Here is an 11,987-nt window from a genome sequence, read left to right on the forward strand (position 1 = left end):
AAAATATTAAAAAAATGATAATAAGAAATGAAAAATATTACAAACCTCACAATTTTGGGTGGAATTTTTTTTTGTTGACGCCATTCTCTTGTTTGATTGTTTTTCAACCCAGCTCTTGAGTCTTTTTCTACCTTTTCGTCCTTCCTTCTTTTTCAATCCTTTCATATTTTCAAGTAATCTTTCTAACGCATCTCCATCTGAACAGCTATTAACCATTTCTTTTGCATTCAAAATATTTGAAACATCATCATCTTGTAACTTTTCTTATATGCCTCCTCTATAACTTGCTCAACAAAATTAGATGTTACTTCAAAATCTGATGATCGAGCAGCTAATTTGATTGCTTTGAAACATATATTCTTGTACCGTGCTGTAGCATCCGCTCTAGTATCACTTTGAACAACTTTTCCATCTGAGTCATGAACAATCATCTTTCTTACTTCTCTAGTCCATCTTTTCATAATGTATTGAGCCGGAATTTGCTTCACATCCCAAACATTTAAAACTTTTAAACAATGACAACATAAGAATCCCATTGTTTCGAACATTCCACAACTACAAGAAATAATCATATCTTTCACATTGCCGGATACAGTGTATTCTCCATCTTTATCAAAAATAACAACTTGATATTCAGACATTTGATTGTTCTCTGTACAAGAAACAATATATGCAGCAGAACTCCAATCAAACTCATTTTGAAATAAATCAAATGCATTAGGAGTATATACCTGTGCAGCATGCTTCAATAACGGCGAATGAATCATCTTAAGTCTAGGAAGCTTTTGTCTTGCATTGTATTCAGCTTGTAGCTCTTTGTATCGCTTGCCACCAACAGCTCGCTCAAACTGTTTGAGAAAATGTATTATGTCTAAATTTGACCGCATAAAATCTTTCAAATCACTGTTAAAACTTTCACTAAGTTGAGTACTTCGCATTCCAATAGTATACACCTTCTTCATATAGCAATGAGCCCATTTTTCCTTCACTTTATAAATACTCTTCAACCAAGAATTGTCTTCCACTTTGTATCTTTGAAGCAATGCATCCCATGTCTCTTGAAATTGAAACTGATCTTCAGAATTATACATACAAGCTTTGAAATCTCTCAAGATAAAAGAACCATCTTTCAACTTATTCCCTAAATGTCGAATAGCATTTTTTCTACCAAAGCACTTGCCATAGCAGGATCTTGATCAGTGAAAATAGTTTTAGGCTTTTTTTGCATGTGAGCTTCCAAAAATGATTCAAATAACCACATAAAAGATTCTTTTGATTCGTCATACAAAAGAGCAGCACCAAATATTACTATTTCTCGATGGTGATTGAATCCACAAAAAACACCCAATGGTCTATTTTCTTTGTTTGTGCAGTATGTAGTGTCAAATGTGATTACATCACCACAGATAGCATAATCAATAACCATTCTTGCATCAGCCCAAAAAATATTTGTTATTTTCTCTTCGTTATCTAACTGTATAGCATATTGAAATGAGGGATTATCAAGTAGTTGCCGATGAAAATACTTTAATAAACTACCTGCTTCACCATAGGCCAAGTCTCGCTTTCGTTTGCTTCGAAGATAGTTCTTTTGGTCTTGTTTGGTATATCCAAGGACATCTTTACCACCAGCTTGTAAACTTATTAGTTCATGTGTTTCATTTGGTCTTATGCCAGCTTCATCTGCCAAATCTATTTGCAATGCTTGTACTTCTGAAATCTTTCTTTGTGATGGCATCATATGACTGGTTTCCGGAATTTGCAAAATATTATTGTGATTTAACTCAAGGTTACAAATCACATATTTTTTAATATCTCGAGCAAACTTGAGTGACATTCTTACTTGACAACTTGTTCTAGTCTCGGCGCGAGGTTGCTTTGTTAAATGATCCCGTTTATCTGGTCTTCGTTGGCCTTCCTTTGCACAAACAAGTCTAAAACTACTGACAGAATTATCAAGCATACATTTATTTGCATACAATTGTCGAACATCAAAACCCATCATTCCACCATAACTTTTCCAGAAGTCTTTAGCTTCTAGTACTGTGTCAAATTCCATGCCTAATTTTGGTATTTTTTTTTGCTATAATTGGCCTGAATAAAAATAAATAATAAAATTCTAAATATAATTGTTATAAACATACAAAAATAAGAGTACTAAAATAAGAGTACAAATATAATTGTTATAAACATACCTGGAAAAAGTAATTAATGTAGAATTGTGTTGTACAATTTGGGTTTTTTCTACGTTTTGAGAAATCAATTGACAATCTTCTGCAAATATAAAAAAATAATATATTGAGTAAAATATTATCAAATATATTGCGGTGAAATTTAAAATTATTCAATAAAAAAATTACCTTTCCATGGTGGTATCATTGTGATCATCAACTCAATTGTTTCTTCTGATAAATTTATCGTTTTAGTTTCAGGAAGTAACACCTCCATGTTTGGCTTGCTCGTCTCTATTGGGGACACCATCATCGTAGTATCCATAGATGGAACCAGCATACTTGTTTCACTTAATAATTCCGTCATCTGTGTAATTACCATTTTTTTTGTTCAGTATCTACTAGCGTTTTCAATGTTTGTATGGTTCTCTTCATCATTTTTTACTCAGGCATTCAGTTTTGCAGAAATTTAATTCTGCGCGCTATCTTTGTAAAGTGGCGCGTTTTTTTTTCTTTTTAGTTTTTTAATAGTTAGCGTTTTAATTCTTTTAATGTATTTATTTATCATTTATTTATTTAAGGTGATCAAAACCGTTTATGTTATCAATGGCTTAGATTGCGTTACTTTTCTCTCTAAAGTAAATGAACAACTTCAGAGGAGCCAAATCCCACATGTATACCCCTTCAACCACCTGTTCATTCTTCAATAAGCCACAATTTACTCTTTCTCGCCGCCACACCGCTTCCCCTTTCTTCTAAAATGCTACCATACAGCAATAGAAATAAAAAATAAGAAAGAAAAGAGAGAGTTCTGAGAGTGAAGCTGTGACAGGGAAGGGAGAAGAGGAGATGGAGGAGCTGCGCCACCACTGCGGGCCTTGGGCTCGCCGTTCATGCCCGTCACGTTGCCGCCCAGCTGCGTTCAACCCACTGCCAGTCGCCGCCATCGTCGCCAACAACAGAGGAGAGAGAAAGAGGCGAACGCGAGGAGAGAGAGTGCAGAAGAGAGAGAGAAGCCGTGCCAGCCCCTTGCTACCGTGCCGCATCGCCGTCCAAGGGAGGAGGAAGGCCGCCGCAGCTGTTGCGAAGCCACCGTCTCCGTTAGTTGCTCAGCCTTGTCTCTGTTTTTGGTTCCCCTTTTGTGTGCCGAAGTCGCTGCTGCCGTGATGGTGGCCGTGGGGTTGCATGTGCTTAAACAAAGCTGTTACTGCTGCTGCTCCATTTCTCTGTTCTTTTCAAGTTTTAGTAAGTTGTCCTTGTTCCCAAACCCTCAATATTACCATTCTGCTTCCATGGTTGATTGAGAATGTTGAGATGTTAATATGTTTGGGTTATGCCAATACCATTACAAATTGTTCGATGGCATTGCTATTACTGATTCGGTTTAAAGCTGTTGTTGCTGCTGCTGCGAGTTAGAACGAAGTTGGAGTCACGCCTAACCTTGTGGGTTTCGACTAACTGAGGTAGGGGATTTGTTTTAAAAGTAAAGGTTTTAACTTATGAATGCTACTAAAATTAAATGAGTAACTGCAAATGGTTTATGGTTGCCTTGTGTGAATAATTGACGGAATTGAGTTGAATTATAACTGTAGTTGGTGATTGATTTGATGATTGTGTGTACTGAATGTTGTAAGGGATAGAATAAATGGTGTTACTTTTGTTGCTGAGCTTGCTGGTGTGAATTGATGAGTTATTATGTGTTTGAATGGTGATGAGTGTATATGAAAAATTATGCTTGGCATAGTGTAGAAAAGAAAAGGGTTTGATGATGCTTAAGTACTTGACATCGTGTGAATTATTGATTCTGGGTTCTTGGGTTGTGTTGGCAATTAAGACAATTTTGAATAACTGGAAAGAGGTTAAACGTGTGATTTTGGAAGGGTTATAAGTTCAAATGTGGTTTTTGATAAGTAAGGTTGTTGAAAATGCTTAAGGCAGAATTTCTGCATACATGACATTAGAAAGAATCAATTTCTGGGAGCAGCCCATGTCATATATTTGAATGAAACTATTTTTGCATGAAACCTTAATGTGTTTTGAGCATCTCATAAAAAATTCATAACGTATTGATGAGTGGTTTGGGAGAAATAAATTTTTGAAGATTGATGGTTTCTACAGAAAATTCTGTTTCTTTACTGCAGAAGTACCAACTTCCAACTCCCTTAACTTTCAATTCTGGTAAGTATTTGAGGTGAAACCAGTGGAATTTTCAATCTTCCTGTGTCCACAATCTTCATTTTAAATTTCATGTCAATACCCTACTTAACCAAGTAGATATGTTGAAAAGAGTATGGGTAGCTCACTGGATTTTGGAAACCGAATTCTAAAAGGCATGGTTGTGTTTCTCACTTCATAACTTTTTCATATGACATGATATTAATCTGGAATTTGATTCAATGAAAAGCTAAAAGAGTCTTGTTTGAGGTCATGAATTTTGAAAGGCAATGGGTGAAAATTGAATTTTTAAGGAATTTATCAAACTTACTACTTCCTGCTGTTTTTCTGCATTTTCTTAGAAAACAATAACAGAATTTTAAGAGAGATGGTACAAGTTTTGATTGTAACCAAATTACCTCAACACCAAGTTTTGCTTTTAAACCAGTAGTACTATAACAACTAGGAAGGGTTTAAAGTTAATTGGTGACGCGGAGGTATGTATAGTCAAGCGGTGATGCGGAGGTACGTTTAATAATATGTTGATGTGGAGGTATGAGTATGTAATTGGTGATGTGGAGGTATAATGAAATGAAAGAAAATGAAAAGTCATGAATGAAATAAATAAATGAGAGTTGTATGTTAAACGGGCCATGTGCCAAACTGCTAATGCGAAATTGTCCGCCTAACGGATAGCCTGAGATTGCTAATGCGGGAATGTTTGCCTAATTAATAACACTGTTCCTTACTGTGATACACATTGAACTGTTATTATAATGAGGTTTAATTGACACAGGTAACCGTGATGCCAAGGTGTCTAATTGACACAGTAAAGGGACCATATTCGGGGTTCACTCCGAGTAACGTCGGGTTGCAGGTAAACAACCGACGCATGAGCTCATGGCCTACGCTAGGAACAGGCATGCATCATCTTGTTTGCGTATTTACATTTGATTGTGTTTGCTTTATTTTATTTATTTGTGTTTGTGCTGTTGTTTTGGTGATGTGCTTACGTGCTTTATGGATATTTTACTTGTGTTGGGGTCTTAATAATGTATTTAGGAATGATGTTTATGGATAAGGAATTGTTAATGTGATTGGAATTTTGTTTAATTAACGTGAATTAAAGGAAGGAACTTAAAACTATTTTAAGTGAAATTGTTTTTATGATATGAATTAGCTATTTGTATTTACTTTATTTAGTGCGGCATTCCTATTCCCTACTGAAAACTAGTGGTTTGTTCTCACCCAAAATCTTCCATCCTTTCAGTGACAGGTTCGGAGACTCAGTTTGAAGCCGCAAGCGATTAGGAGTTTTATTTAAGTTAAGTTTATGTGTTGAGTTGCTTTTATAGAATTCCCTCGCCTTCGTTATTTAAGATTTTATTTTATACAGAGGGATAGGAGTTTTAACTGAGTTTCTTTTGTATTCTTTTGTAAGATATTTATTATTGTTAATAACTACGTGACTAATATTTCTTGGAGATCTTTGATATATGATTTTAAGTAATAAAAACAAAAGTTTTCGGTTTTTTCCTAAAAATTGAAATGCAAAATCGAACTAAAGGTTCAATATTAAATAATAAATAAGGAAAACAGGTAAGTAACGTCTTGCTTTTGGTAGGATCATGACGTGCTGAAAGTTAGGGTGTTACAATATAGAGTGAAGTAGTTGTGGTCTTCCATTTGGGATCTTCAATGTCCACTAAAGGGCGGAGCTAGATGAAATATTATAGGGGACAAAAAATATTTACACAATAAAACAAGACTAAAATAAAGTTTTAAGTGGGACTAAACTAAAATTTATATATAATTTACATGTAAAAAATTAAAATTAGAAGGGTCATTGCCCCCTTTTCCACTATGAGGCTCCGCCACTGTGTCTACCCTAAGTGAGAGTTTTGCTATGGAAAGTTTGTCATAGTGGTCTACCGGTGCACCATTAGTTGAAGAATAGATTCCCGACAATCTAAAGTTGTTGCCCTAGGTGTGAAAAGTTGGAAGAAATAGTAAGCCATTGTCTAATTGGATGCCCCTTTGATAAAGAGGTGTGAAGCAAAGCTAATATCACTGCTACGATGGATGATGATGACGTCGTAGAATTCTAATGGCGGTGGCATAGAGTGAGCGAGGACTAGGGGTGTTCATAAAAAAAAAAAATCAAAATGTGGTTAACTGGTTAAAAAATTATAATCACATTTTGGTTAATCAGTTTAATAAAATAATTTTAAAATTCATATCTATATTTTTTAGAATTGATTAATCAAAACCAAATTAAAAGAATTAATTTTTAACCGGTTAACCAAAATCAAATTAAATTCTCCATTTTTTCTCTCTCCCCTTTTCTCTCTTCTTTTTCCCCTCTTTCTCTTCCCTCTCCCTCTCTCTCCCTATTGCTTCCCCTCTTTCTTCTTTTCTCTCCCTTCTCTCTCTTTCTCACTCTTTTCCTTCTCTATCTCTCTCTCATTTCTCTCTCTCCCCCTTTCTCTCTTTCTCTCTCTCTCCATCTCCCATTTCTTTCTCTCTCCATTGTCTCTCTATCCTTCTTTCCCTCTTTCTCTCCCTCCCATTTTTCTCTTTATTTCTCTCCTTTGTTCTCCCCTTTCTCTCTTTCTCTCTTCTCTCTCGTTCTCTCCTCTTTGTCTCTCTCTCTCTCTTTCTCTCCTTGCCCTTTTTCTTCCTCTCCCTTCTCTATCTCATCCCCTTCCTCTCTCTCCTTTCTCCTTTTTTCCTTCTCTCTCTCTTTCTCTCTCTCTCTCTCCCCTTTCCCTCCTCTCTCACCATTTCCCTCCCTTTCTATTTTCTCTATCTCTCCTTTTCTTTTCTCTCTTTCTCTCTCTCTCACTCCTCTCTCTTTTCCTTCCTTCTTTTTCTCTCTCGCTCCTTTCTCTTTCCTTTCCTTCTTTCTCTCTCTCCCCTTTCCTCTCTCTCTCTCCTCCTTTTTCTTCCCTCTCCTTCTCCTCTTTCTTTCCCCACTCTCTCTTTTCTCTTTCTCTCGCAGCCTTCTCTCACTCTCTTTTCTCATATTATCTCCAAAGCGAGAGAGAGAGAGAGAGAAGAGAGAAGAGAGAAAGAGGAGGAGGAGGAAATAGAGGAGGAGAGAGAGAAAATGGGATAGATGAGAAGAGAGAGAAGAGGAGAGAGAAAAAGGAGGAGAAAGAGGGCAAGGAGACAGAGAAAGAGAGAGGGAGAGAGATACACAGAGAGAGAGAGAAAGAGAAAGAGAGGAGAGAGAAGGAGAGAGGGACAAGAGGGGAGAGAGAAAGAGGGGAGGGGAGAGAGAGAGCATGGGGAGAGAGAGGGAAAGAAGGATAGAGAGAAAGAAAGGGAAGGGGGAAAAAGAGGGGAATGAGAGAGAGAGAGAGAGAGAGAGAGAGAGAGAGAGAAAAGGAAGAGAGGAGGAGAGAGAAAAAAGAAAGAGAGGACGAGAGAGAGGATGGGGAGAGAGAGAAATGGAGTGTAGGGGAGAGAGAGAGAGAGAAAGACAAAGAGATGTGAGGGGGAGAAAGAGGGTAAGGGGAGAAAGAGAGAAGGAAGAGAGGAGAGGAGGGGGAGAGAAAATGAGAGAGATGGAGAGAAGGAGATAAGAAAAAGTAACTCGTATCATTTAGAAAGAAAATTATTTACATTAGAAAAAATTATTTATAGAAAATGCTGAAAAGAGATAATAAAGAAAAATGAACGAAGCAATAAAAGGGATTTCATTATTTACAAATGTTACTCGTATCATTTAGAAAGAAAAAAATTAATTTTTAGAATAAAAAAATTCAATTTAAAAAAAGGTTAAAAATTTGGATTTTTGTATGTAAAAAAATTAATTTTTGTGTAAAAATCGGTTTTTAATTGTAAAAATTAATTTTTTGGTATAAAAACTAGTTTTTTGTGAAAATTGGTTTTTTAAGTATAAAAATCAATTTTTTAGTGTAAAAATCGGTTTTTATTTTAATAACCGGTAAAAAACTGGTTTCAAATTTTTCTAACCGGTTAATAACCGATTTTATCATGTACAATCAATTTGGTTAATTAACCAAGACTATATTTTTGGTTAACCAAAAAATTGGTTTGGTTTTTGGATTAACCAAACCATGAACACCCCTAACAAGGGCACAAAGCGAAGACCCCACTAGAGATGATAGCAAACATTAATAGCCACAATCACCTGGAAACTATGGCAAGACCACAATCTTAGAATCTTTGAGAAGTAAGCCTCCTCCTCCAATCTCCTTCTTGTGATGGCAAAGGAGTTCTGTGAACAGTACCAAAAAACTCACTCCAATTAACTCCTCTTTGACGCTACTTCATTAAATTCTCATTCCTTTCCTTTAGTGTGTTTTCTTATCATGTGTTTTATGGATACCCCACTTTTAAGTTTGTCCTGAGAGCGATACATATTACTTTACCTGACACATCACAATATTAACCTTCACGTAAGAGAGAGACTATGGTATTTGCAGGCTAAACCTGGCGTACAAACGTATTTGGCATATTTATAAGGATCTTGAGGACTAGGGTAGAAATGGGCTAAGTGATGTAGAATTTTTGTTGGTAAAGAATTTCTCAATGAAATCTCGTTGCAAGTATAGTTCTAAACCAACAATGAATCCTCAATCAAGATTTAATTTGTTTGTTACAAGTACAAACCCCAATAAAAAGTAACCGAAGTATTTAAACCTCGAGTCATCTCTCAAGTAATTGCAGGGAAGTGTGCATGTTATTAGTTTTGGGTTGTATATTTTGGAATTTTGTGATAATGGACAAGAAACATAAATGACAAGAAGGTAAAGGAACTCAAATGGTAAAAGGTCTTGGCAAGGGTTGATGGTTAAGGATTTCTATCCTTGTTACTAACCACAACATGATAATTGCAAGGATCAATCCCATTAAGTCATCCTCTAACAAGTGAAAGAAAGTCAAATGAGCTTTATCAATCCCAATCTATAAGTCCTAGCCACTCACTAATAGACTTAGTGAAAGCTAGTGTCAATGGATACCAATTATCCATCACTTGGACATTAGCAACTCAAGGTCACCTAAGTTACCATCCTAAGCCAAGAACACAAAAAATTCACTCTAACATCCTTCCAAGCATTTTATCAAACGCTTGAAAGGCATAAAAAGAAAGCATCATAAATTTCAAGGAATAATAAAATCTACAACTACTAATTGCAAAGAATTAACAACAACAATTCAATTAAACATAAAGAAACATAAAATATAAATTGCATTAAAGGAAAATAAAAGGAACAAGAGTGCATCAACAACAAAGTAAACAAAATAAAGGAGATGACAACAAAAGATAAAAGAAACAAGATGTAGCAACGACAAATTGCAAGGGAAAGTAAATGGGAACAAGAATTAAACTAGATCTAAGAAAATCCTAATTTAAACCTAATTTCTAGAGAGAATAGAGAGCTTCTCTCTCTAGAATTCTACCTAAAGCATGATGAAAAACTCAAAACTATGACTATTTAGTTCATCCCCCTCCAATCCTTGGTTCAATAGCATCAGAAATGGGTTGGATTGGGCCCAAAATGATTCAGAAATCGCCCCAGCGTATTACCTTTAATGAGGTCACGTGCGAGCTGTGACGCGTACGCATGCGTCACGTGCACGCGTCAATGGACGTTTTCTTCTCCCGCGTACGCGTCTCCATGCGACTTCATCTTCACACGTGCGCGTCTATCACGTGTGCGCATCGATGTATGCATTCCAAATCCTTGATTTTCCACGAATTCTCCACTTTTCATGATTTTCTCTTCACTCCTTTGATCCTTTCCTAGCCTTTTCAATCTGAATTCACTAACAAACCCATCAAGGCATCTAGTTGAATCAAAAGTGAATTAAAATTAACCAATTAAAGGCCTAAAAAACATGTTTTAACTCTTAAGCACAAATTAGGAGAAAGTCATAAAACCATGCCATTTCATTAAATAAATATGAGAAAAGTTGATAAAATCCTCTAAATTAAACACAAAATAAACCCTAAAAATGGTGTTTATCAACCTCCTCACACTTAAACCAAGCATGTCCTCATGCTAAAATCAAGAAGGAACAAGGGGTATGAACATTTATTCAATGCAAACTATCTATATCCAACCTATCTATATACAACTACCTACATGCATGCAATTACTTGGTCAAAATAACTCAATTCCCAAGAAAACATATATAAGCATAGGAGCTAAAGTAATAGCAATCAAATCAAACCCACAATTGAATTGAGTTATTGAAAGATTTTCCAAACTTGCAAGAAAAAGGGATGATCATGGTGGAAAACATGTAATTGAGCAATCGAACCCTCGCCGGATGTGTATCCGCTCTAGTCACTCAAGTGTATAGGGTTGATTCACTCAATTCTCCCCTAGTCATGCTTTCTAAGATTTGTTTTTCATCTAACAATCAACAATTATTCAATGCATGCATACAAATATCATGAGGACTTTCCTTAAGGTTGTAATGGGGTTAGGGTTAAGGTAGGATTGTATATGGTTAAGTGGACAAGAATTTGAATCTTTGATTAACCTAAGCTTCCCACCTAACTTATATAACAACCTATACAAATTAAATGCTAACCTAACTACCCATTGTTCACTATTCACACACTCATGCATTCTTTTTTATCACTATATATATGCATTGATTTTTATTGATCTTCACTTTGGGGTATTTCGTCCCCTTCTTATTGCTTTTTTTTCTTTCATTTTCTATATTTTTTTCTTTATACATTTTTTTGTTTTTCTCATTTTTTTTTCAAACATAAAGTATATACAAGGATGTCAATGCATATGGTTTATATATTTAATGCATGAGTATGTACCCAATTCCTAAAATTTTGACAAAAATACAAAAACACTCTTTTATCCCAACCAATGTTCCAAATTAAACTCTCCCACTAGGCTAAGCTAATCAAAGATCCAAACAAGGGACATTTATTATTTTTCACTTAAAGACTTGTAATGTGCTAAAATTAAGAACAAAGTGGGTTAATCGTAGGCTCAAAGTTGGCTAACAATGGTTGATGAAAGATAAGACTATTTGGATAAGTGAGCTAAATGAAATGATAGCCTCAATCATATAAATGGATGTATACATGAAATAATGGACATAAAGAATCAAACAAATCAAAGATTACAATCATAGAAAGAGAATAATCACACACAAGAAGGAAAATAAGTGGTTATATAATGTAACCACGCAATTAGACTCAAAACTCACATGCTTATGTTCTTAGCTCAAAAACATGATCCACAATATATAGTTGAAGCAAGTTTGATGAAAATTTTTTACTCAAATCAATTGGGATGCCAATGCCCTATCATAGTTATCAAAACTGAACCGGTAATTAACCCGGTCATACGACTGGGTCACCGGATTATTGGTTCAACCGGTGGATCGCTCATTTACCCAGTTGACCCAGTCATAATTAAATAAAATAATAAAATTATAAAAATAAATTAAAATCAAAGTTAAAATTTAAAATATATATCTTCACAAGTATATTAAAAAGCTACATCAATAAAAATAATTATCTTATATATTAATTGCATAAATAGTTATTTAAATAAGGAATATAATAGAATAACTGTGTAAAATATTTTATAATATTAATATATTAAAATTAAATTATAAAAACAAATAAATACAATATTATTATTGTAGAAT

At 35.0% G+C, this 11,987-nt stretch overlaps 2 protein-coding genes and 1 long non-coding RNA gene across 3 annotated transcripts; 1 reads left to right on the plus strand and 2 right to left on the minus strand.

The window, feature by feature from the left end:
• Window positions 1-227: 227 nt before the first annotated feature.
• Window positions 228-1,091, minus strand: LOC130949186 (protein FAR1-RELATED SEQUENCE 1-like). Its single transcript, XM_057877980.1, has one exon. The coding sequence runs from the start codon at window positions 1,089-1,091 to the stop codon at window positions 228-230; it is 864 nt and encodes a 287-aa protein (XP_057733963.1).
• Window positions 1,092-1,141: 50 nt separating this feature from the next.
• LOC130949187 (protein FAR1-RELATED SEQUENCE 5-like) lies at window positions 1,142-2,059 on the minus strand. Its single transcript, XM_057877981.1, has one exon. It carries the CDS (start codon window positions 2,057-2,059, stop codon window positions 1,142-1,144), a length of 918 nt encoding a protein of 305 aa, XP_057733964.1.
• An 834-nt stretch (window positions 2,060-2,893) lies between these two features.
• LOC130951352 (uncharacterized) lies at window positions 2,894-5,810 on the plus strand. Its single transcript, XR_009073939.1, has 3 exons — window positions 2,894-3,634; window positions 5,122-5,202; window positions 5,596-5,810. It is a non-coding gene; the product is annotated as an uncharacterized LOC130951352 (long non-coding RNA).
• Window positions 5,811-11,987: the final 6,177 nt, after the last annotated feature.

The sequence above is a fragment of the Arachis stenosperma genome, chromosome 9 (genome assembly GCF_014773155.1).
Source record: "Arachis stenosperma cultivar V10309 chromosome 9, arast.V10309.gnm1.PFL2, whole genome shotgun sequence".
NCBI lineage: Eukaryota > Viridiplantae > Streptophyta > Magnoliopsida > Fabales > Fabaceae > Arachis > Arachis stenosperma.

Coding starts and splice junctions, on each gene's coding strand:
- LOC130949186 (XM_057877980.1), bottom strand. CDS start 1,091: ATGTATAATTCTGAAGATCAGTTTCAATTTCAAGAGACATGGGATGCA.
- LOC130949187 (XM_057877981.1), bottom strand. CDS start 2,059: ATGGAATTTGACACAGTACTAGAAGCTAAAGACTTCTGGAAAAGTTAT.